Here is a 26,351-nt window from a genome sequence, read left to right as displayed (position 1 = left end):
CGCGGGCGGAAGGCGGGAGGGGCGGCGCGGTGACGCACCTGGCGGCCGGCGTGCGGTGCGCGCCGCTTCGGTTCCCTTGGGTCTCGGAAGTCGGTGCTCGAGCCCGGAGGCGGTGGCGGCGAGAGGACGCGGAGGTGTAGGTGAGCCTCTGTGAGGGGCGAGGGCCGCCTTTCCGCGTCCCGGCGCGGGGCTCGGGCTCCAGGCGTGAGGAGCCGGGGCCCGGCGCTAACGGAAATCGAGCGTCCCCTTGTGCAAAGCGGTTTCGGGGGCGGTAACGCCCCCTCGGCGGGGCTCCGCGCTCCTCTCAGCGCCCCGCCGCCCTGGAGAAGTTTTGGGAGCGGCGTCCTCCGCCGCCTGCGCCCCCGCGGGTCTGGGTCCTGCCCGGAATTGAGGGCGGGGCGCGGCGGGCAGCCCGGGGGGGAGACGCCGGCGTCCGTGCCGTCCCGGTCCTCTTTCCGCGGCCGGGTCGGGTCGGGTCGGGTCGGGACGGAGGAGGGAGATGTTTGCTTAGCGGGCGCAGCCCGGGCTCTCTGGAGAGGGTGGGGAGCTGGTTCGCTGCGCTTATTTACGGAGAAGTTGGAGCCAAGGGGAAACGTTTCCAAGCCGGGTGTGTTCCGAAGGAAATGCCCCTTGAGAGCTGGTGACTCAGAGCTTTCGTTTCTGGATATCCTCGTAACCCTGGGAAAGTGAGGGCAGAGAGATACGGAAAGTTTTAAGTCTCACCCAAGTGGTACTGTTCAATCATGATGTGTTTTTCCAACGAGTTTCTAGGGTTATCTAATCTGTATGTACATGTCTGTTTATTCCTCCTCCACTAAATTCTTTATTTGAAGATATACAAGGCTTACCCAGTGTTAACATCCGTTTGTTTTGGAGAGAAAACCGTTGATTTAAAAACAATTACATTGAAAATAGCAGCAGTCCATGTCAGTTGTCTTTTGAAAAGTAAATATGGTATTGTACGCCCGAAATCGCACCAGTGGTTTGGGAGTTGAAGGCCGCCTTGTGCTGCATGGTGACCTCAAGGCCAGTCTTAAAGCTAGCAACTTAGCGACCTGTCTCAAAAAACCTGGGGGAGGGGGAGGGGAGAGTAATTCGTTTATTCTTTTCACTTTCCTGTTTGAGGTTGAAGACAAAACAGTAACAAAATATGGCTTTCCGTCTTGTCTGCTGCCCGATTTGTAAAACTTTTGTGCCTTAAATGATACATAAATACTATTTGTTATAAATCGGTTTGTGGCACAATAAAAAGGGCTAATCGTTTAAAAGCATCAGTATACAGTCAGTGCTCTATAATCCACATTTGATTTTTGGAAACGAAGTTTTATATTTTGAGGACTACAAGAAATTTTATAAACTCAAATACAGAAAAGATTACTAATGATTGAAAATGTATTTTGAATTGAACAGGTGCTTGAAATTGATAAGATTATATCCAAAAGATGAGAAGTTCTCTTTATTCTGAGAATGCGGAAAGAGAGAACCATCCCCGCTGGAGTCCGGCTTTCTCTGGCCGACACATGGCGTGGGGGGGTATATAAGTAGCCTCGGTTTGGGGTGGAACCTAAGGGGACATTAGGGATGCACGGGTAGCCCATTGGTCTTTGTTTGGCACCATAGGTAAATTCCTAGGGGCGGGGAAGATGGAGTCACAGGTAAATTCCTAGGGGTGGGGGAGATAGGAGCTCCTTGGTTCTGCCTCTGTGGGCCAAAACTTTCAGAAATGACCCTGACTCTACTTTTTTTTTTATTGTTGTTGTCAGACTTGGGTACTTTTTAAAGATAAATGCCAAGAGCTTTTAACAAGAGACTCCCTAAACAACTTTAAAGTATTTTCTATATCCATTAGTAGTGATACTGGCTTTTACTAACTGCCCAAGTGTTGCCCATACTTACTGGAAATTTAGTGTTTGAGCGGGGATAATCAGTCACATGGCTCAAAATTTATCCTCTTAACAATAGCATACAGTGGAAATCCTTACAGCTCCACAGAATCTTTGGTTGTGTCCTCCAGCCAGCTGTATTCCCTCTGATAGCCAACTGTTTTTAAGTGTTTTAGTGACCTACCCGGGAGTGTTAAAAGTCTTTTGCTATTACTGTTATGCGGGCTGCAGTGAATACACTTCCCACGGATTGTTTTCTCTCTGCAAATACACGTAGAGTCTAAAGAGCTGAAGAGGTATCTCAATTTTTAATTTTGGTAAATACTGCAAACTCACTTTCCATGAACTCTGATGAGTAATGTGTGATTGTATCTCCAAGTTTTGCAGTCAGAGTGTTGCTCTACAACACGTTTGATTTTTGATAATCCAGTGGGTCGGAGGTGGAATCCCACATGTAAGAAGAAATTGTTCTACTTGGAGTAGACTCTGTACTATATGGCTGTGTTTCTCGTGGCTAATCATCAGGATCTCTAGAAGTTTGTTTCAAGGAAGAGTTCCTAAATCATTCCGTGAAATCTGTTTTTAACTGGTGCCCAGGTTATTCTAATCTGAGGATAGACAAGTTTGAGAAACGCCGCGTTGGAAGAAGACGAGTGCTAGGACTCTGGAAAGTGTGAATGCCCTGGAATGCTTATTAGCCCTCAGTCTGTTTGAAAACATGGTCACTGCTTTATCATGTGAGTCCAAGGAGCTCTTTATTGTTTACATTTTTAGATCATTTTATGAATAATTTGCAAAAATGGAAACAAAAAGAGTGAAAACAACTACTGGAAATTTTAAGAGCAATTTCAACACAAATCAATTTTCTGGTTTTGAGAATATATAATATATATATTATATATGTATGTTAAATGGGCAACATGTTTGTCTCAACTAGTAAACCTAATACATGAACCTATCTTATAAGGGTTCTGTCAGATTTCAAGTATCTCTAATTTGCTCCACCCTATCATTGCTTTTAGTTCTTGCACTTAGGTTGTCAAAACCATGCTGATTCCAGATTTCAAATATGTATCATATAGGTTTTGAATTACTGTCTGGTAGTTTTTGTGCTTCCATTATCAAAATACAGTGCTTTTGAAGACGTTAACGGCTTACAATTTTGTAGAATATGATCATTTTTGTTGTGCACTTCTGAAGAATTTCTATCAGTGCACAGAAATTATTAAAAAAAATTCAGTATTTCTTTCCAGTCACCTTTGTTTATACACCTGTCTTCATTTAACCTCTGACAAACGATACCAACTCAATTTTGGTACAGATACAAAACATTAAGAAGATGGTAGTATCTTTTTAGTAAAACAGGTTGGTCCAGGGGCTTTTCTCAGAATATTGTATGTTGAAGTTCTTCCTTTTGAATGACTAACTGAAAAAAACATGTTTCTTTTGATTTTTAGTTTTGAGGAATTTCAATTGGGAAATCCTTATCTGAAACTCATGATCTGAGATTTTACTTACATGATCAATTTATGTACCTACTATTTAAAAATTTTTATCCTTGAGCTTTTCCTCTCTGCCACTATGTGTAAAAAAGGCAAAATTCCAGATTTTCTATAGTGTTCAGTGAGGGCTTAAAGAAAAAAAGTGATAATTTTCAGACATACCTTCTTGAAAGAATACTTCGTTCGCATAATACAAACTGATGTATAATACGATGATTTATTTTACTGTTGCATCATCGTTCTAGGCAATGCTGTTATTTTTGTTTCTGTTTTTTAAAAGCATAGTTTGCAGTAGTAAGTGATAATCATTCCTACACAGATAAAATAATGCAAATGTTTGAAATTCAGGAAAAACAAGTTCACTGGATCCCGTAACACACCTCACAAGTACAAAAGGTTCTAGTGAACTCTGTGATGTTTGTGAGATAGAACAATTGTATGCTATTAGAGATGTTTTTCTCTCTTCTTTGAAAACATAAGAAAAACAGTCTTAAGCTAGAACTATTCAAAGAAGAAACGCAAAATTTAAAATTGGGTCTCTTCAGCCCTGATAACTAGGCTTCACCTTGAGGTTCTGGTTCCCCACCCAGGACCTGGTCTTCAATTTCCGGTGCTAGGACTTACACATTTATTAGAACAGTATCGAGATTTCCCATTATTCTTACATAATTGTAAAGAACCACTTTACATCTTGTTATTTTGATACAGTATGATGGCACTTGAGGCTTCTGCTCTGTGCCTTTCATCGTTTGTTGTGCCACTGTAAGATACTTTCTAGTGTTTTTCATTTTATAGTAATTGAAGCTAATTGTTATTTTAAGGAGTAGTTTGATATGCTGGGTTTCAATGAATACCCATTCAAATGGGTATAATTTATGAGACTAGAATGTTCAAACCTTTTGTTTTTGAGGAGTTAAAGCAATATGGTTTAAGTGATAGTAACTATTTAAAGAACCAACATGCCCCAGATTTTGCCTTATAAAAAGGTTTTTCACTGATGTTGATTAAGTATATCATACACTAAGTTTGTACTCTGGAGTGCAGCCTAAATTGATGTCAGAAGTGGGACTAGGGTTTAGAGGTTTTTTGAGTCTTGCCACTGTATTTTTTTAAGATCACTAATTCTGTAGTCCTGAATTTTTATCATCCTAAGATGTTTTGAAATAGATTAAAATGTGCAAACAGCTATTTTAACTTGGTCACATATAATTTTTAAGAGGCCAGTTGTATAGTATAGAAGTTTGAGAGAAGGGCGAGGCCAGTGGTTATTACCATTCCAGGTGGTATTTTATGCAGCAGACTTTACCAGTGTGCTTCATACTTCATTATTGAGAACACTGTGTCTAGAGAGGAGATTATCTACATGTTCAGAAACATCACATGCTGTTCTTAAGCTATGGAGACCTTTGATCTGTGCACATATTTAAAGATAAGGGAGTAAATCTGACACTGCTCTGAGAAGATTGAGGGACAACTGAGAATTTGATGTGGGGCAGTTTTTTGGTGCTTTCTTGGTTTTTTGGGGGGAGGGGCAAAAGGTGGGAAGCCTTGTTTGATGATGTTTTGATGAATGCCTGAAAACTACCACAGTCATTGGCAAATGTTATTGTTTTGTTTTTAATTTTAATTTTTTTGGTACCAGGGATCGAACTCATGACCTTGCACTTGCCAGGCAGGTTCTTAAGCCGCTGAGCTAAAATCCCTAGCCCCAAGCAAATGTTATTTTTATTAAAAACTAAGTTTGGGTTGTTTACTAAGGTCCAGAGATGCACTGGGTCCAAGAGCCTCTAATGCATGAAGAGTATCAAAGTTTCGGGGTGTAGGTTGGGCCAAACCAGGCTTAAGGTAGGTTGACAGCACCAATTCTTCCCAGCAGTTAGGCCAGTGAAAAATAGCCGTTATGATGAGGAAGGTTGTGATCAAACTCTGGTAGGGCTGTTGCCTACTGATCTCAGAAACAGTGGAAACAGGATCTTATTGGTTGCTTAGTTCAGTGACTCTGAACCTTTCAGAGCTTCCAATGATACAAGGAGCCCACAGCAGCACCAATGCTGTAGGTTTGCCACCTCTGGTTGAACTGAAAGGAAGGCTTCAAAATCAGTTTTTCAGTTGGTATGGTAATAGTGTTCGATAGACACAGTTTTTTCAGAACCCTCTGAATCTCTTTGGTTATGGTAAATTCTAGTCATAATTGGAAGGAACTTTCTAGGGTAGCTTTATGGTCTTTCAAAAAAAGGCTAAATATTTCTGACACAGTGTATCAGATCAAAGACACAATACACAGGCCTCTGCAGCCTTTGTGAACTCTAGGCACTGCACTTAGGAGATCTGTAGAAACTGGAAGATAACTTATAACAAACAGTTGATGACTTTGATAAACTTTTGTGCTTCATAAATCCACTGTAGTGTGTCCTCAGATTCTGCATGTTAACTACGCAGTCTGGTAGATTAACTGGCTAAATTGAGAGGCGCTAACACTGTCAGGTTGAGGTCATCAGAGACTGAAAAGTGGAGCTTGAAGTCAGCCTCAGAGCTGACTAGGATTTCCATAGTAGAAAAGTCCTGGAAGGACATTTCGGAAAGAAAAGGCATCTTTTTCCAAAGTTGCGGTGTGGTAGAAGCATGTGACCGGGCTGGCAAACAGACATAGTTCGTGGCTACAGTGTTTTAATGCTTGGAAAGAAATTGAAGGAAATGAGGTTAAGAAAGTAAATTCATTGAGAAGTGGATTGTGTTTGAGAAAAATGGTGAAAGCTAAGGTCAACCACATTTAAACTATATCTAAAACTAATTTTGTACAAAATTTTAAATCAGAGCAGTATTATCTTAAAGGAATTCTGAACCTCCATTTCTCTTCTAGGCTTGAGTTAGGTATTTCTAATCACAGTTGTCCAAACTACTGCAGTTAATATTTTTTGAAGTGAAACTTCTCTGGAGGAATAAAGGAAATTACTCATTGAATTGGTCCAGTTTCGTACAGACAATAGGATTTTGTAGTTAGGTCCAAAAAATAAAAACGGTACCAAGTAACATTTTTTAAAAATGTATTTTAGTAGTTGTTCCAACCTGTTTTCTATTTCATTTATGACATACTCATTTTGTTGTATTACTAAAATAGTCGAAAACTTAAAGTAAGATTTTGTTTGAAGGGAAGGCCACTAGAAAACTGGGGCGTTGATTTACCTGTGCGTTAAGTCAGATGTGATTATGCCCTCGCAAGAGGTTTTGTTCTGTTCTTAGACTTACATCTTATTTTTTCTTAACTCCATCAGGTGGCTTCTTTTAGTGGTGTACGGAATATTGCAGCAAAGTCATGTCAGCAGGAAAGCAGCATAGGAACCCCAGACCTTGCTCCGAGAGATACAGATTTGATAATTCACAGGTTATCTTGTGAGAAATTCAGGCCTTAGGAGGCTGTCCTGCCCTGGGCCAGTGACGGTGGACATGGTATGGTTTTTAGTGACACAGATCGGCCTGTGTGGCACCCGTGCCATAGAGCCGCCATCACTGCCCGAGGCGGGCATTAAGCACGATTCCTAATAGCTGGTAGGAAGACTCACTCCGGTTGCTTACTGTGGACCACGCTCAGCTGAGCATGTTGTGAGCACAGGAAACGTCTGGTTCCTGACTTCTCCCTGACAAGGAAAGGGCTGAGACACATACACAGAACACGAAGGGTCTGCCCTCAGAACTGAGTTCTACTGTACCTGAAAGGAAGCACTGTCAAAGAGGGTGCAAGGTGGGGAGCACTGAAGACAGGTGCTGCACTTTGTGCCTGAACTTGGCATTCAGTCCTAATAACCGTGGGGTGATGTGACTCATGTATGCTTAGTAAATGATTTGTGACCACAGAGTAACCTAGCACTCACGCACCACTGTCTCCCCTTTGGTTCAGCCTGGAATAGCAGAGGAAAGCCCTCAGTTTGTAACTGTACCCTGGAGAAGGAAATCGGGGTGCGAGTGTGTCTAATATTTTAACTTTTTAGCGGGCTGCTCAGGGACTGGCTGTTCCCTTCCCTGCTTTGGAGCGCTGACAGAAGTCAGCCTAGGTAGTGTCCAGTATTTCAGCTTCTCACTGGTCTGCCTGAGAGATGGTTCCTGTCTTAGAAGCACTGATGGGAACTGCTGTATGTAGATTCCTGGTAGTTGCTGAGAGTAAAGGAGAGTTGGATTGCTTGCGACCGCTCTAGAGGGCCACAGTGAGTGGATAGTAATTAATACAGTTTGATTCTCTCTCTGGTTGTGAGATGCAAGAGAGAGAGAAGAGTGGCATGTGCTAAGAGGGGAAAATAAAATAAGTTCAGGTCTTTGAAGAGCTGCCCAAAGGACAGGTTTCTGTCTCATCTGTCTTGGATTACAGCAAACCATGGACTTCCTCTAGAAAGGGGCTCCTGGAAACAGGAGACAGGTAGCTTGCAGCAGCTTCAGATAACCTGAAGAACTACAGATAAATACCTGAAAGAACAAAAGACTATGAGATCTGTACAAAGGGAAACCTGTGAATCTTTCTAAACATTTACATACAGGAAAAAGATGATTTACACAAGGGGTTCAACAGGTACCTAAAGTCTAGGATGGTGAGTGAGTGGTCTTTCCTGTGCAGATCTGACAGACGTTTCCCCTTGTGTAAAGCCTGGGAGAGATGGCTGCTTTTATAGAGACTGTTTAGATCCAGGCATAAAACGGAGGGGCACACAAGGAACCACACAGGCAAAGGAACAAAATACTCAAAAAACCCCCAACTCTAAGTAGCACTTATGTGATTGCCTCACAGAAAATTCAGAAAAAAAAATAAGGATGCTCGGTGATCTTAGGAAAATGAAGCATGAACAAAATGATTATATCAGCAAAAACAAAACCAGTTACACTTTGGAGCTGAGAAATGCAGTAACTAAATTGTGTTTCAGTAGTAAATTGCTTTGATATTTCAACAGTAAATTGCATTAGTAATGCACTTCAGTAGTAAATTGAAAGATTTATTAAACGGATTTAACAGCAAGGTTGTTTAGTAAAAGAAGGAATCAGTGAACTAAGAGGCAGGTGATTTCAAATTACCTAGCCAGAGGCAGTAACAGAACAAAAATGTAAAGGCAACCTGGAATACTAACCTGACAGCATCGAGGTAACTGTGTTGGCGCACGTATGGGAGTTTCAGAAAGAGCAGACAAAGGGGGAAGCACTTTATTTGAAGAAATACGGTACGGCCGTACTCCAAATCAGGAGAGAGAAATGGATGTGCAGATTCAAGAAGCTCAGACACAAATGGGAAAAATTCAGTGGTACTCACAATGAGAAACACTAAGCACGTTGGCAAAATCAAAGATAAAGAATTTTGAGTCAAAAGAGCAATTCATCATGTATAAAGAGACTCAGTAAGCAAATTTTTAAACAAATCTTATGGGCCACAAAAAGGAATATAATTCCAAGTATTAAAAGGAAGAAGAAGAAAAACTTCCAGTAAAATGTAATACCTGGTCAAACTGTTCCTCACAAATGAAACAGCAGTATTTCCCTTGAAAACCAGAAAAGCTAAAAGGCTATCATAGATAGTGCTAGAGAGAGTTAGGTTGAAACTAAAGGACATTGTAGTGACATAAAAGCACATGAAAGTGTAAGGCTCACTGATCAAAGTAAATGTACAGACAGAGTAGTATGTAAGTCAACTTCATTTCTGATGTCTAAGTCAAAGACAAATGCGTAACTACTGGTAACTATAAAAATGTTAACATCAGAACACTGTTACACGTCAGAGCTGGAGTACTGACCCCAGAACATCAGGTGCTACCTGGAACTGGGTTATGCGTGTCCTTCTCTGTGCTTACTGCTGATCTCGGGCCGCTGCCTCGCCCAGCACATGGCACTCTCACACTCCTGCCACTCTCGAAGTCACTTAACCTCAAGCCGCTCCCTGGTTGAGAATTTGGACCTGGGTCAGGGCCTTGGTTCTGGTTACTCATCACCCTTGCTGGACTTAGGACCCCTTGGCTCCTCACAGCTATACGTATACCTTAGTGTCTTTATCCTCACTGTGGGTTGCGCTAGAAGTGGTAGATTGGAATTAACTCACTAGAATTCCAGTAGCTTTCCTTTGGAATTACAAATACAAACTTCCTGGACTGCGGCAAGGACCAGAAGGGGCTTTCTATGTTGAAAAGATGGAATGAGTGGAGTTGCTTTGGTGGCAGTCCCTCAAAAAATTAGAGTAACTGTGTGACCCAGCAGTTACGCAGTTTGCTGTATACCAAAAAGAAAACAAATACATCTTTACGTGAAACCTTGTGTAAGCTTATACATTATTTACTAATACTGAAAATGTCTACTAACACTATTAGAAACATCATTCATGATAGCCAAGAAGTACAAATAACCTAAATGTCATCAGTTGATGAATGCATAAGTAGAAATGTTTGTAGACAGTGGAATATTGTTCAGCTATGAAAAGAATTGATACATGCCACAATATGGACGAACCTTGAAAAGATTATGCTGTTTATAAGAAGCCAGATACAAAAGGCCATGAATTCTGTGATCCTAGATGAAATGTCCAGAATATGTAACTAGAGGCAGGAAGTTTTTGTGTGGTTGTCTTCAAATGAAGGCTGGGTAGAATGAGAAGCCATGAGATTTCTTTTTGAGAGGATTAGGCATATTCCAGCATTAAATGGGGATGACTGCACAATATTACACCCTAAAACATTGAATTGTATGGTTCAGTAGAATTAATTTCATGGTGTGTGGAGGATATCAGTTAAAAAATTAGCATTTACTTTGCAAGGAGAAGACTGAAACCATAGAGATTTTTAACAGTGTGAGTTTAGTAAATTTATCAGCATTAACATGGTTGAATAGACAGTGATTAGCCAGTACAAAGTAAAGTCCTTTAAAGAACATCAGGGTACTGGGCATGGTGGTGCACACCTGTAATCCTGGCTTTTGGGAGGCTGAGGTGAGAGGATTGCTGTGCTTTCGTTCATTATGTAGCCTTCGGCTCCATAGTTTAAGAACAGCCTGAATTACAGAGCGAGACCTTGTCTCAAAGAAGAAAAAATAAATAGTCACTAATTCTAGGGCCAGATCGAACAGCCCAGGAAGAAGCTTCTCCTCTAGAGGTTGGTTTGGGCCATGTGGGAAGATCCAAGGGTGTGATGCATTAACTAATGGTAATTTGTAACACCCAGCTGCACTGAGTGGTGCTGGGCATGAATGGCCCACTTGAAGACTATTGGCAGCAGCATAAAAAGGGAACTGGAGGGGAAGTTGGGGTGCTTTTGCTCCTCCTGGAGCGTGCCAATCAGCTCATCAGTGCTGGTTTTCTTCATATGAACTCGGCTGTTACCATCATCATGAAAGGAGCTCTGGGTCTTGCTGTCTTTGAGGATGGCACCAGTACTCATCAGGGGAGCTCTGATCTTTACCTTGAGTGTCGCTTTTTGGCTTCAGTGTGGATCCTTTATCCTGCTGGCACAGACTTTCTAGCTTTCACCACTGACCTTGGGGCCTTCCCCATGCAGATTTGTGATACAGACTTGCATGAGACATTGCTGTGAGCTCCAGTCTTCCAGTTGGACAGCTGGAGGACATTACTGTGGGATCGAGGCCTTTGATTGCGTTTTCTGGGTCTCTAATGTGTGGACCGATCTCCTGCACTCCTTTTTACTTGAGTATGGGTGACTGTTATAAAATAACCCTGTGATTGTATGTCCTGGATTAAATCTTTTCCCTTGTAAACCTTGACTACAACAGAGGGCAAGATGTTGCTTCATGGGTACTGGTGGAACACTCCACAATGCTGTACTGTGGAGATCCTTGCAACGCTCACCTGAAAAGAGTGTTTGGGGAAGCTGTTCATGAGGGGATAACCTCACTGGTGGTTCTGCTGTGCTGCTGCTACGCACTTGAGAATCTTCTCCCTGTGGAACGTGAAACGCTAGAGCAGCCATTGCTGCAGGACCTGGCTAGAGTAGTGCCCGGGAATTAGGAAGAGATAAAACTTTCCTCCTCCATCTTGTGTACTTCCAGCTGCTCCTACTGACAGGACTCATGCCAGCTCACAAAGGAGCGGTCTTTTAAAAGGCCCAGCTTCATTTTTGGAGAGCAGGCAGAAAGGGTTGGATTTTCTGTTGGGAGCTCGATGGTTGACTGAAGTATTTATGGCAGACCTTGTACCCTTTTAAGATACACTTTGTTTTGTGGATTCAGTGAAAACATTCATTTGCATAATAGCTAAGTTTAATGTATTCATGTCATATTTTTAGAGAACTTTATTTTAAATTGTTATAAAAAGGAGTTGGTTATTAAGATACATTGAACAGTAAAGACAAAAAGTCCTCGCTTCCTCCCCATTCTCTTAGCATCTATCTCTGGAAGATAAAAGTGTCAACTAAAAGTTTCTGATACACCGTGTATTATTGTTGCATATATTTGCCTGTATATGTGGTTTTTAATGATGGTGGTTTTATATATGGATACCTCATGATCTGCTTTTAGGTTTTGCTGCTAGAAGAAAACGTATGTTGAAAAGCATTGTACTAAAGCTAGTTTCTTAAGGTAGTGTTTAGTTGCACAGTGTTGGTGTAAACTGGTGTTCTTGTAGATTTTCTGTTTTTTTCTCAATATATATTTTTTATTAGAGTATATGAATTATAAACTGGCTAGATTTCATGTTCCTTTTGGATTTGTAAACTTGCGAAAGGAAGAGACTTTTATTTGAAGGTAGGTTGAAAATATGGTGGATATAATTGTGAACAACCCTTAAATATCAGCTAACAGGTAACCATTGTTGATTCCTTATCATCTTGTTTTGATGTCCTGTATCATTTTCATTGTTTTGTTGGGTTGGATTTTATTCTGTTTTGTTCTGTTTGATTTTATTATATCTGATGGAGTGGGTAGCTGTTTCAAAGATAACAAGATATGTTAGCCATTTTGGGTTTACTGTTACCTTGCTTTCAAGTCTTTTATTGCATTCATTGTTTTGTTTTTATTAGTTTTATTCTGTTTTGTTTGATTTTTACTATGTCTGGGAGTATCTGCAGCTATTTTGGGGTCAACAAGAGACATGATAGCCACTGTTGATTTGCTATTGTTTTGAAGTCCTATGTCACTTGCACTGATTTGATTGGCTTTATTCTGTTTTGCTTGGTTTTATTCTCTTTCAAATAAAAATTAAAAAATAAAAATGTCAGTTAATTTGTGGTATGGCCTGGATTGTCCTTTGTTTTTCCATGATTAGTAATGTAAAAGCTTTCTTACTGGTGTTAAACAATTGAACATATTTATGTGTATGTTGCTGCCAGTGTATGCTGTGTGAGTTTCTGTGACATTTGCATATTTTTTCCTTTTAGAAAAATCCTGCAGAAATGTCTCTGTATCCATCTCTTGAAGATTTGAAGGTAGACAAAGTAATTCAGGTATGTTTAAATTCATTTTTTAAAATGTACTTTGATGTACATTCTAGTTTGTGAATTAAAGCAAAAAACTTAACTAGTGGATACATTGATTCATTTTTACAATCATAAACCTTTTGTTGTCGACTAAAAACTATTTTTCATTTTATTCTGAATTAATACACATGGGATGTTTAAAGTTTCGCTCAGACTCTTCCAAGAGCCTTTTTTCTGACTAAAACTGAAATTGCACAGAACTTAAATAGATGACATATACTTATGATTTTGAGTAATATCGATTCTTTTTTAATATTTAGACGTAATTTCTTTAGGAGTGTTAAAGAGGCCAGAAAGAGTAAGAGTACATACTATTAGAGGAGTAGTATTCTAGCACGAGGAAAAGTTTCTTTCCTTTCAGAGGTCAGCAGCAGGTGTGTCACTTGTCCATGCTTACAGTGACTGCAGTGGAGACGACAGTGTTTCTATTTACAGCCCTTTAAGTGTTGTTAGCTTTGTCGTCTCCAGCTTCTGCCACCAAAGAAGGTAGGGTTAAACGAGCCGCTGCAGCTTTCGGGATCCACAGTGGTAGTGTCAAGGTGACGGCCGGCAGTGTCTCAGGGGCCCTCTGCTGACGGCTTGCTTTGCACCCCGTGTCTTCTGAAGCTGCAGTCTCTCCAGCTGTGTGTTAACTTCACCTTGGTATTCTACAGATACTTTCTGAATTGTTCATTCAGAACTCCTTACCCTAAAAGTCATTTTGCTTGAGGCCCTGCCCTCAGTATAAAGTAAGACTTAGTTCTTTATATAGTTGATTACTAAGGGGAAAAATTTTATTATAAAATCACAGGAAAAGTCTTAAGCAACATGAAGAATGTGTTTTAGGTCAAAGATTGGCCTTATTGAGGGTGGAAGCAAAAGAAAAAGCACTAAGAGTAAGGTACATGCAGCTGGGGTTATTGCTCTTAGTGAGTGGGAACTTAACTGCCTGGAACTCTTAATGAGCTTTCTGCTTCAGCCTTCCAAGTCATGGGATTGCAGGCATGCACACTGGTACCTTCATGTCTTTTCATAATTTGATAACTCATTTCTTTTTAGAAGTGAAAAGATTTTTTTGTTTGTAACTAATTCAAGGAAAGTAAAAATCCAACTCGCTTCTAGCTCTTCAGTTGATAGCTGATGAAAGAACTTTCAATTACACTTCGAATTTGCAGATTGTTATTTACAATTATGAGAATTTTCATGCTGCATTTTGAGAATACTTATGTAATAAAACAATATTAAATGTGACACAAGTATAGTATAGCAGAACACTTACAACCCTAATGAATTTAATACCAAGGTTGTGTAGGCTATAATGATTTAAGTTAAGTTCCCATCTCTTTTTGAAAGTATTCTTGACATTGATTTCATAGGTAAATTGAAATATAACTATAAACTGTCTTAATTTGACATATTTTTAAATAATTATATTTAGAGATTATTTATTAGACTTACTACTAAATTTGTCTTTAAAATCACATAGTTATTTCAGAAAGTTCTATCTGGACAGAGTATTTCCTTCAGTGGGATACTTAATTGACCCCCACTGTGAACCCTGTAAGAGGACAAACCTGTTTGACCAGGGGTAGCAGTGTCACATGTTTACTTGCCATTCTTTTATGTCAGTGGTGAGAGTGTGCTTTTCGAATAGTTTGTAATTAACTTCTTATACTTGAGATAAAGATTCTTTTAGTGATATATGCTAAAAAGGTAAATCAGTTTAAGTATGAACTTTAGGTTTTTGTTTATATGTAGCTTTTCATATGAATATGATTGAACTTTTTCTTTACATAGTTTTATTTGGATTAATTAGTAAAAAAATAATGGAAATACAAAATGTGTTACCATTCAGTTTAGAATGCTCTGTGAGAATACATAACTAATTCAGAGCAGTTTTGTTAAGTGCTGTCATAAATATCGTAGAATGGTGCTTCTTCAGTTGTGTGATAGTCTTAAAATCATTTAGAATATGAAATACGTCTTTCAGTGTGCAGATTTCTTTCAGAAAACTTACTGCTAAAGTGAAATAAAGCTTTCTTGGATAAAACATAAAGTTTGTTTCTTTTTGAAAGTACTGGATTTAACTTGTAAATTAAATGATACTAAATGTTGATAGCATGTTAGAATTTTCTTTTCTCTTAGGCTCAAACTGCCTTTTCTGCAAACCCTGCCAACCTAGCGATTTTGTCTGAAGCTTCTGCCCCCATCTCACAAGATGGAAGTAAGTTTGTACTTTGGGTTTAATCTTTCAGGTCAGAAATAACTTACTATGTCTTCTTTTGCTGTAATAGGAAGTTCAAGATTCTTTTGTTATTTTTCTCTTGTTTTTGGAGATAATGAAATAAAATTGTGGCAAACTAGTAGCAGTAGGGAAACTGTGATTATTTGAAAAATAGCCCTTTATTTAATCAAGAAAGTAAACTGAATGTGATGTGTTTTATGGTCCATGAAAATTGAGTCCAACCTCTTAACTTCCCAGCGCAGGACTGGGTTGGGTTCATTTGTGCATAGCCTGACCTAGGCATCTGAGGTTGTTTCAGTTAGATTGCTCACATTTTATGATTTCCACCTTAAACATTTTCTGTATTTTTCATTTTGATTGTAAAATAGATGAGATGCCCTTCCAAATTTCTGCTTTAAGTTACCCTAGTCTTTAAAACTTAAGTATGGTGTAAAGTGAGCAGAGCCATAATAAGAGTGCTCATTTTGAGTGTTTTTCCAGGGTCTTTTCTTCATTCATTTGTTCATTCGTCATTTATTTTAGGTCTCTATCCCAGACTGTATCCAGAGCTTTCCCAGTACATGGGCTTGAGTTTAAATGAAGAAGAAATACGTGCCATGGTCCCTGGAGCACCCATTCAGGGGGTATGTAGAGTGACCTGAGTTCAAGCCACGCTTCGAGCGGACTTATTAGAGCTCGCTGCTCTGCAGCGTGAGTCACAGCCATTGACTTCCGATTTTAGACTTCTGGGTGTTATTTCTACACAAAATCTTGAGGTATAACTAATCTCATACATGAACAGCGATGGATATTACTTAGGTGCTTTTCTGTTAGACTCTGAATTTACTAGGATTTAAATATTCAGATGCCTTTTTCTAGTCCATTCTGTTCTCCTTGGTCGTCTTTATTTAGTCAGTTACAAACTTAGTGATGCTATTTCTATCGTTTTTCTTGTGTTCAGTTTATCCATACTAAGTTTAGCTATACTAAGTTTCTCTACTTCTAACGTAGTTTCAGAAATAATGTTTTGTATTTTCTGTAATTTCTTGTTTCAAACTATATTAAACTGTTGCTAGGTTAATCATCAATGCAGATCTGTCAGATATTTGTTTACTCATCCTTAACTGTCCTCTGAAATCCAGAGCTCCTTGTGATCTGACTCTGGGTACTGTGGACTTAAATAGAACATACCCAGTAACCTTCTATTGAAGTCACTGCTATGAGAGCATAGCACTTCATGGCCCCTAATTATAACTGAAATTAAATACTTCCTTATACAATCCATGTCCACCTTCTTGCCATAAGCCCTGCACTTAAAGCAGTACTGGGCATTTATTTCTTTACCAAGCATGTACTGACAAGTTGATAGTGTCAGTGAAAATCCATGTAGGAAGACAAATCATAGCAGTTCAACAGCGATAATTTAGGGACCCTAGGTGAAGAGGATGGCGAATTGAGAAAACAAGTGGAGCGCCAGTGTAGCTGCAGACAGTTGCTTTCCCCAGGACAGGGAGGAGGTTAAGGGAGCATCTAGATGCGTGGCGCAGAGTCCCACCGAGACAGGCTTCAGACCTCGGAAGAGGAGACACTGCTGGAAGTCTTGGGCCCTGTGAGGGTGACGATGAGGCTAGTTCCGAGTGTCAGGAAGAGCAGGAGTGCGGTGACTGCTGCTGCTGCAGGGGTGCAGGGCGAGGGTGCAGGGCGAGACTGCAGCGCTGAGCGGTGTGGGAAATAGGAAGGAGCAGGGGCTCATCCTGCCAGTCTGGCCTGTAGAGGAAGCCAAGCTGAAACAGCCAGCAGAGGAAAATATAGCTCGAATGTTCCAGCCCCAGCAATCACCAAGTAGAAAGAAGAGGAGCGGATTTGCACTGACGTGGCAGCTTGTTACCTGTTCCCACCAAACTCCTTTGCCTACCCGCACACTTCTGAGTATTTCAGCTTCATGTGATGACAATAACTTACACCTTCTCCTTATAAAGGATGCATTCCCTTTCCTAAAAATCAAGATTTAGTAAATTTTTTTTTTTAAAAGAGCTCGGTCACATTTATTTTGAGGCATTGTTCTGTTTTATAGATATCTTGTTTGTAGCCTTTAACATAAAAACTCTTCAAGCTCCTGGGTGTACAGAATGAAGCCAGTGACTCTTTATGTAGATAAACGTGCTCACCCTTTCTCTAGAAAGAGTTGATAGCCACTGCCCCTGAGTGTGGTTGTGGAATGGATGGCGGTGTGATGGTAATTGTAATTACCCCTCTGTAAGGATTCCTTTTTCCAGTTTAATAGTTTTATCTTAAATGCAGAAGTGCAAAGTTAAGCATTATTAACAATTCCTATATTAAGGTAAAAAGAGATACAAGGAAAAACACTGATTGCTGTATTTATAGAAAATTCACAAATAGAAGCAGAAAAGAAGAGTCACAGCTACTGTGATTCTTACATCATGGTCATGGAGTCCTAGCGAATACTTACGGTTTCTGTGTTCACTATGCATATTTTTTGTTTCATCTACAGGTTAGGAAACAATACCTCCCCCATACCTAGCGGGTAACCTAAACATTTCATTTTTGAAATATCTACATTTCTATAGTCTTTCAAAGCTTTGATTTTCCTTTTTCCTTCCTTTTATATTTGTTGGTAGAGATTTTGTTAATCCTTTCTACTTTAGTTTCACATATGTTTGTCTTTCCTTACTGTTCCATCTGTTCCTCTCCTCCTACCTGCTCTGTTGAGATGTAATTGGCAAATTAAAATTTTGTGTTTCCAAGGCATCTATGTATGTGTGTGTGTGCTATAAAATGATAACATGATGAAGCTGAGGAACACACCCATCCCCTTATGTGGTTACCATTTTAGTATATGATAAGAACACACTAAGTCCTCTTCCGGACAAATTTTAAGTATACAACACAGTATTAAATGGTCACCATGCTGTATATTAAGTCCTCAGAGCTTAATTTGTTTCATGACTGAAAGTCTGTACATTTTAACAAGCATTTCCCTATTCAGTCTCCTACCCTTCCCTGGCCCCTGTTAACTACTTTTCCAGTTTCTTCTTATATGAATTTGACACTTTTAGATGTCATATATTGTAAGATCAGACAGTTTAGTATCTGTTTCTGCATCTTCTTTATATCACTTAAATGTCCAGGGTCACCCATATTGTCTAAAATAGCTGGATTTCTTTACTGTGGGTGGATAATAATTTGTTGTATATAATACCACATTTCTTTATCTGTTTATTTTTCAATAGCTGTTTGCTTCTAAGTCTTGGTTACTGTGAATGTGGGAAAGCAAACACCATCTTTTGGAAATAGTGATTTTATGTCCTTTAAACATATACTCAGAAGTGAGATTAATTTATAGTAATTACACTTTTAATTTTGTGAGGTTCTTTCCTAGTGTTTCAATAATGGTTGTACTAATTTACTTCACCACTAACAAACAGGTGCGAGGGGTCCCTTTCTTTATATTCTCACCAACATTTATCTTCTGTTTTTTGATACTAGTTATTCTAACAGATGTGAGGTAGGACTTCATTTTGTGGCTTTGATTTGCATTTTCTTGATGAGTGATTGTGAGTATTCTTTTCACGCACCTCTAGGTTGATTGCAGGAAAATGTTTATTTAGGTCTTTCCTTGTTTTTATTTTTTTAATTGGGTTAGGTTTTTTTTTTTTTTGCTTTTAAGCTCCATGCATTTCTTATGTATGTTGAATATTAAATATTTTATCAGATAAATGGTTTGCAAGATTTTCTCCTGTGGTGGTGTTTTTTGGGTTTTTGTTGTTTGTTTGGTGGGTTTTTTATTTGTTTTGTTTTGGTTTTTTGGTGATTGCCTCTACTGCAGTGAGGTAGCTTTTTAAGTCTCTCTCTCTCTGTCTCTCTCTTGTGTGTGTGTTTGAGACAGGGTCTCATTATGCAGTTCAGGCTGGCCTTGAGCTTATGTTTTGTAGCTCCTGCCTCAGCCTTCCAAGTGCTGGGATTACAGGTATGTGCCACCATGCCCAGCAGTAGCTTTTTAGTTGGAGGTCTCACTTGTTTATTTATTTATTTTGACAGGGATTTTGGTGTCATATTCATAAAATCATTGTCAGGATCATTAAGCTGGGTGTAGTTGGTATGTTGCTATAATTCTGGGTACAAGGAAGGCTGTGGCAGAGGATTACATTGTCACGAAATGAAAAGAAATAGAACTGTAGCTTAGTGCTTGCTGCTGGGTTCATAGTATCAAAAAGAAAAATAAAGAAGTAATAACCAAAAAAAGATCAACATCAAGGAGTTTTGTTTTATTTTAGTTGTTTTATGACTTCAGGTCTCATGATTAAGTCTTTAATCTTTCTGGACTTAGTCTGTATCTGTGGTGTACCATGAACTTGTTTTACTCTTGCCTGTGGATCTCCAGTTTTCTCAATACCAGTCATTGGAGAGATCATCTCTTGTATACACTCTTGGTACCTTTGTCAAAGATTGATTACATGGGACAGGAAAAGAAAATGTGGTTCTTCTTCATTCTCTTTTCATGGTGTCTTTTAAATCCTTGAATATATTGAGCCTAGTTAATGTTATTTTGAGATCTGGGTAATTTTATGATTTCTATCATTATAATCTCAATCTGTTAATTTCCTTCCTGATTTATGTGTTACATTTTCCAGTTTGTTCGTATGTCATCTGCTTTTTAATTAGATGCCAAACACTGTGAAATTTACATCTTGTACATCACCTAGGTGCTAGATTTTGTGGTGTTTTCTTAAAGACTGTTGGTACTTGTTCTGGAAGAGATTAGGTTGTACAGGGATTACCTGGATCGCCTGGGGCCTGCTGGATACTGTGTTAGGGAAGGTCTCTACAAGGATAAGTAACCAGGAGCCCCTGCAGGGGACACCAGTCTCCTGCCAGGTGTTACAGTCAGGGCAGAATGAAAGAGCAAGAGACAAAGTGGCAGTTCAGTGGGGAGCTGGGGTGACCCCTCGTTCACGGGGAACAAAAGGCCATGAGGCAGCCAGGACCTCATATGCACTGATCAGATTTACACAACCAGGCGGGTGATCTTATGTGGAGAAGGATCTTAGTTGATCACTTCAGATGACTCAGAGGGCTGTGCCGGATCCAAAGCTAATGAGGATCTTACATTGATAAGGATGGTGGGGAGAGATGTAGGTTAATAAATTTGTCCTTTATGTCAGACATCAAACTTTACTGAAATAAATTATTTGTGGATTAATTTTTGGAAATCTGTAATTCACTATCTTCTGGTTAATCACTTCAGATTGTCTTCAGGGTCCTGTTTCTAATTGTTGACACTGTGTGCTCTTGTCAGCAGCTGGTAGCAAGACCTTCCAGTGTGAACTGCATGGTGGCTCCTGTAACAGGTAACGATGTTGGAATTCGGAGAGCAGAAATAAAACAAGGGATTCGTGAAGTCATTTTGTGTAAGGATCAAGATGGAAAAATTGGGCTCAGGCTTAAATCAGTAGATAATGTAAGTATTTCTAATATCTTTAAGTTTATCTGAATATCCTATAGTATACTGTGACTAATGTTAGAATATCTTAAAATGGAAATGCTTTAATTATTATAATGGTATATCCAGAATTAAGAATATCACCAATCTATTAATTTAGATTTGCATTCTTTGAGATGCACTATTTTGGAGAATTACAACTTCTGACCACATCACTTTGATTTTTTTCCTTTTTGAGTACTTTAACTGAAATTAAAGTTCACTAGTTATCATACACTAAGTGACATACCCTTGCAACACAGCTTATCTAATGGAACCCTGGAATCGAAGCAGCATAGCATATGTGAAAATTAAGGAAAAAACAGCACTGAGAATATAATTATTGTGTTTTTAAGCAAATTATGATTAGTTTGTGAGATGGTTTTGCAAGGTATTTCTGTCCTTGAAATGCAAATTTAATTGGTCATTTTCTGAACAGATTTCTCTTTAATTAGGGCAGCCATTAATTTACGTTACCAGCATTACCTGGTTTTTGGCCGGGGACCTGAGACACAGCCTCTTGCTTGCTGGGCAGGGGCGATGCCGCCAAGCTGCATACCTGGCCCAGCGTTGCTTCCCTAAATGGCTGGTGCCATACCTCTAACCTGAGCTTGCGCAGACGTGAGAACAGGCTGCTCTGAGGAATTGGAATTGTTCAGGGTGTGCTGCAGGTGTCCAGTCCTCGCTCTTGACAGTGCGGCGAGCGAGTAAGCCTTCTGTGCTGGAACCCATGGTCTGAGCGTGGCAGGAAGCGCCCACCCTGCCTGTCCACTCGGGAGGGGCAGAGGATGTTTGTGTCAGTGCATACGGTAGCTCATTCAGGACAGACTAGTGTGCTTGCTCTGGCAGTGCTGACTTAAAGGTGCTTGTTTTCCCTTCCTGCTGTTCATCTGCCAGAACTTCCTGTCTGCTTTCCTTCATCCTGAAATGATGACATTTCATGTAACCCCTTTACCACGTTTGTCCCTGCAGGGGATTTGTCCAAGTGGCCAAAGCATATTGGCCTGGTGGTTGTGCTGCCTGTCTTCCACCTTAACAGACCCACGGCAGAGGTCACGTCTGACCCAGCTTAGGACTGCAGAGAAGTCCACCTTGTCAGTGTGCTTTTATGTCCCCAGCTTTATTTTTATGTTTGTTTATATTTTGTTCAACATCTGTTTGAGGGTTTCCAGAAGAACACCTATTGTAGATGGAGTTCCTTAGTATTTGAATTTTCTGTATTTCGTTGATTCTTTATTGAAAGGCCATGTGATAGTTAACATGTTCTTCACTTTAGGTTGTTAAACACTTAATATTTAATCATGCATAATTAAACAGGTGGCCAATCATTTTTTTTATCGCCTAGGGCATATTTGTTCAGCTAGTCCAGGCTAATTCTCCGGCCTCATTGGTTGGTCTGAGATTTGGGGACCAAGTCCTGCAGATCAGTGGCGAGAACTGTGCAGGCTGGAGTTCGGATAAAGCCCACAAGGTGCTCAAACAGGCTTTTGGAGAGAAGATCACTATGACCATCCGTGACAGGTAGGTGTTCCTGGAGAACTGCGATGAAGTTCTGGCCAGTCTCCTGTTCTTTGGGGCTCTCAATTCTCGGTAGTGTTTTGTTGTGGAGAACGAGCAGTGTCATGGATGAGCCTTGCAGTCTGGATGTGTGGGCTGCGGGTATTTACAGAGCTTGAGCTGTTAGGGTGGAATTCTGATTATGCGCATGCATCTTATTTCAGAGACCATAGTAATTTGTCCTTTTGCTACTGCCTGTCTGCGTTGCTCTAGAAAATAGAAATATCTCAGAACGAGTGGCATGTAAACTCTGGCTCCACATGCTATGGCTTCCATGCCCAGTGTAGCCCAATCACATGCCAATCACATGCGGGGTCCTGCTTGTGTGGATGGAAACTAGAGGCCTCCTTCAAGTTGAATTCTGTGCACCTAAGTGCTACTTACCATGTGTCTTTTTTTCCAAATAGGGGTTGAGAAACTGAAGTCTCGCTGCTTTTACAGTTCAAATAAATAAATGGGGGGCATAACATTTTCAAAACCAAGATGTGAGGCACACTATAAAGGTTTTAAGTTACAAAAATACTCTGGGAACAGTTAGGCTGTAGGAGACACTAAAAATTAATAAAAATTCAGTTTATTTCTGTGGCTTAGTTCAAAATCTGTCTCACTGTTAATTCAAAAGATGGTGAATTTTAAAGAAAAAAGCATGTCAAACTGCATAAAGAATTATGTTCAGCTATCTGGTGATTAATCAAAATCTTAATTAGTTGGCCAAATCATTTTTTCTGTGTATACACTTTATCAGAGATATAAGTTGTAAATATTTAGTGTTCCTAATAATAAAGAGCCAAATCTGGAAAAATTTATGGTTTATTAAATTGACGCAAATACTAACCTAGGAATTAAATTTTAAATTGGATCTTTTGGTCATGTTTATAGGCCCTTTGAACGGACAGTTACCATGCACAAGGACAGTACTGGGCATGTTGGTTTCATCTTTAAAAATGGAAAAATAACATCCATCGTGAAGGACAGTTCGGCTGCCAGGAACGGCCTTCTGACTGAGCATAACATCTGTGAAGTCAACGGGCAGAATGTCATCGGACTGAAGGTGAGGGACAGCCCTGGGCTTGGGTGGCCTCTGCGTGTTTAGAAAGTGGCTTCTTTTGACAGGTTAGATGGAACTGTGCTCACACTGACCTACAAAATAAGGAAACGGGAGGAATGAGAGGCATGATGTTACCTAGAATTGTCTTTCTGTAGCAAGAAAGTTGGACTGCCTTCAGCTAGAATTCTCTGTAATAGGAGCACTGGAAAGGTTGGTGACCCTGTGATAAGTGGTAGTCCAGCTTTTCCAGCCAAAGGAAGCAGGAACTGGGTAATACCTGTGGATCACGCTAGGGCTGTATGTTTCTAGTTTCCTCCATAAAGTACTGTCTGTCTTGAGATTTGTAAGTTTTAAGACCTTCCTTCATAAACCTTAGAAAAGCTAGTTACTGAGTGTATTTTACTGCATACAGGGAAACTGTTCACTCCGAGGAGTGAACTCATTGGGTCTGGGCATTCAGATCAGGGAGCTTGGAGCTTTCCAAATAGCTGTAACGTTTGTGTTTTGTAGAATTAAACCTGGAAGGAAAAGCAGAATAAAATGAGAAACACCACGGTAGTTTTGGAGATTTAGTAGCAAAACATAATTGGGATATATGGTGTATATTTCTTTACCAAGAGTAGGGGTTTCACATTTATTAAATAAAACTTCAGTGAAATTCATGTTTGTTTCTGTGTTTCCTCAGGATTCTCAAATAGCAGACATACTTTCAACATCTGGGACCATAGTTACTGTAACAATCATGCCTGCTTTCATCTTTGAACATATTATTAAACGGTAAGTTTCTCAGCTGAGTTTAAGCATTGTATTCTCCTGTAATTCCAACATCCTCGATTCTGTTTAAGGAATGATGCTGGTATTTACCTAGAAATTTTAAATTATTTAAATCAGAGGAATTGACCAGTAGGGGTGACCCCTCATAACTTTCCAAGAATGGGGTAAAATTCATTATATTCTGCATTTTGACAACACATAGGTTAAAAGTTAAAAAGAGGCGGTAGCACGTCTGCAGTGCCCCCACCCCACTTCATCTGCTTAGTGGAAAACTCTTCATGTGGGGTGTTAGGGACAGTTTCTGTTCTTCAGCATGGAAAAGGTAGATGGAGTGTGTGATGCCGGGGCCGGTCCTCAGGACAGGCCTGGACTGAAAAGCCGAGCGAAGAGAAGGGAAGAGGGCCAGCGTGGGTTACTGTCCCTGGAGCTTTTTAATACTGGCTGCTTTTGGAGCTGTTTTTGCCAAGCTAACTTGGAATTTTGCTTTCAGAATTTCTATCATGGGTGTGGAAATGAAATTCAAGTCATAACATAGCCCTTGGGATAAAATTTTTGTCTGTTTTGGCTTTTGGGTTGAACACAACTAGCTACTCTGGAAAAAGAAAAAAAACTAAAGACTGTTTCAGGTTTCCTTTTCTTAAATCACTGGAAGACAGATGCCTGCACTCCGTTTCTTTTACCAACTCATCACAGCCTTGTCCTTTTTTTTATTATTAACCTGAGTATACAAGGTCTTATTTATATCCTATCCAATTTACTCAGCCATGATACAGATGGCCTTTCACACTGAGTATTTGCCAGTAACTAGAATGACACAGACTTTTAGATGTGAACTCAGGAAAACACTGTCCTCTTTCTCTCCTGATCTTATAGATTGCCTGTTAAATTGGAGTTGAATTTTCTTGGGTTAACGTAACATTTTTGAGAAAACCGTAGTGTATAATGAAAGGAACTGTCTTGTAGGATGGCACCAAGCATTATGAAAAGCTTGATGGATCACACCATTCCTGAGGTTTAAGTCTTAGCACAACAGAAGCACAACTGCACTTCTCCAGTTTCCTTCCTCGGCAACTTCCGCATCGCACAATGGAGCGTTCCTGGAGCCAGGGAACATATGCTGCATGAGGACCTTTCTGTCTCACATCATGGCTGGGATCTTAACTGTTTCATCTGATACCTGCTTCTGATTTCAAGATAGTTGTAGCCTTATCCTGGTTTTACACATGTGAAACCTTCACAAGATTTACTGACTTTCCTGGAACAGTTCTCTGCTGGAAACCTGATACTCCCATAAGTCATCATGATCAGGGTGAAGCTTGCATGAGAACTAGTCACGCTGATTTTTCTCGGGGAATGCACAGTGCTGTTAGTCTTACTTCAGTTCTGGGGTATCTTTGCATTTCCCACGTTACCATGGTATATTGGTATGACTGTGTCCAGTAATTTTTTAAGTTCTCTGTGTGTAAACACCAGTAAGGTACACTGGTACCATTTCTATGTAAGCATTACACAGCATATGCAGGTTGCAAGAGACTACGATTGTCTTTAAAGTTTAACTACCTTCACTTAACATGCTTGACTGTTGCCTTAACTATGTTAAGCATCTAGCATAAAAGCCAAAATATAATCATTGCTGCCTTTGTAAAGCCCAAAATGTAGTTCTGTATTAAACTGAAATGTACACTAGTTACTGATACTTCTGAGCTTTGACACAGCTGCTTATATTTGAGACTTTTTAGTCAGTGCATAGTAGCAAATTGTTTCTGAAAACAAGTCACTATGTATTTAATGTGAAAATTCTTACACTCTACAGAATAAACTTTGGACTCTTCATTTGTAGATTAAGTGGGATAATACTTAATTTTGGCTTTTGAATCTTAACCTGTAGCCTAGCTACTGTGATATGGCCTTAGAATGTTTCCCTGTTAATATGTTACTGATTCCTCCCTGCAAAAAAAATGACAGTGACATTTGTCCTGATTTTTGTTTCTTCATTTTGTTTTATGCTATCCAATTAAACGTAAAAATAAAAGTTAAATTTCAGTGTGTTTCTTATTGGGGAACTTGGTTAGTCTCCAGATTTGTGCATGGATGGATATGTGAAACTTACTCTGGCTATGGAAAACAGTCCTCCCTCTCCCAGGGGCCCTGAGGACAGCCCCCAGACTGAAAGGCCGCCTGGAGAAGGCAGGTGGCTGGGCCCAGCGTGGTGGGCGTGGGGGCTGGTTTGCCCTGTGCACATCCGGTCACACAGCAGGAGTCACCCTCTGGATTCTGTCCAGTAACACCACTGATTACATGTTTAATGATCTAACGGACCTGCAAATTACCTGACGTCATTCTGCCTGTAAGATAGATATAACAGTGCTGCTAAAGTATGTGGGAAAATTCAAATCCCATAAACAGACACGTGAGAGAGTCAGCGCCCCTACTGTACCGTG

General features: G+C 39.9%; 1 protein-coding gene across 4 annotated transcripts; it reads left to right on the top strand.

Annotated features, from left to right (window-relative positions):
• Positions 1-25,948, top strand: Sdcbp (syndecan binding protein). Of its 4 annotated transcripts, none has more exons than XM_005001212.4 (9): positions 1-140; positions 12,730-12,795; positions 14,953-15,031; positions 15,575-15,675; positions 20,352-20,510; positions 21,877-22,052; positions 22,968-23,139; positions 23,822-23,913; positions 24,874-25,948. In XM_005001212.4, exons 2-9 carry the CDS (start codon positions 12,745-12,747, stop codon positions 24,926-24,928), a joined length of 885 nt encoding a protein of 294 aa, XP_005001269.1. In that variant the 5' UTR covers positions 1-140; positions 12,730-12,744; the 3' UTR covers positions 24,929-25,948. The 4 variants fall into 4 exon arrangements, with proteins under 4 accessions (XP_005001269.1, XP_003464444.1, XP_013002091.1 ...); XM_003464396.5 differs by having other exon boundaries at positions 20,349-20,510; XM_013146637.3 differs by having other exon boundaries at positions 34-140; positions 14,935-15,031; positions 20,349-20,510.
• Positions 25,949-26,351: the final 403 nt, after the last annotated feature.

Source organism: Cavia porcellus, unplaced genomic scaffold (assembly GCF_034190915.1).
Source record: "Cavia porcellus strain 051 isolate PalLab524CR breed Dunkin Hartley unplaced genomic scaffold, mCavPor4.1 scaffold_11, whole genome shotgun sequence".
In the NCBI taxonomy this organism is placed as follows: domain Eukaryota; kingdom Metazoa; phylum Chordata; class Mammalia; order Rodentia; family Caviidae; genus Cavia; species Cavia porcellus.
This window is presented reverse-complemented; position numbering and strand designations above follow the sequence as displayed.

Coding starts and splice junctions, on each gene's coding strand:
- Sdcbp (XM_003464396.5), top strand. CDS start 12,745: ATGTCTCTGTATCCATCTCTTGAAGATTTGAAGGTAGACAAAGTAATT. Junction 12,796..14,952: donor AGGTAGACAAAGTAATTCAG/GTATGTTTAAAT, acceptor CTTTTCTCTTAG/GCTCAAACTGCCTTTTCTGC. Junction 22,053..22,967: donor ACTATGACCATCCGTGACAG/GTAGGTGTTCCT, acceptor TCATGTTTATAG/GCCCTTTGAACGGACAGTTA.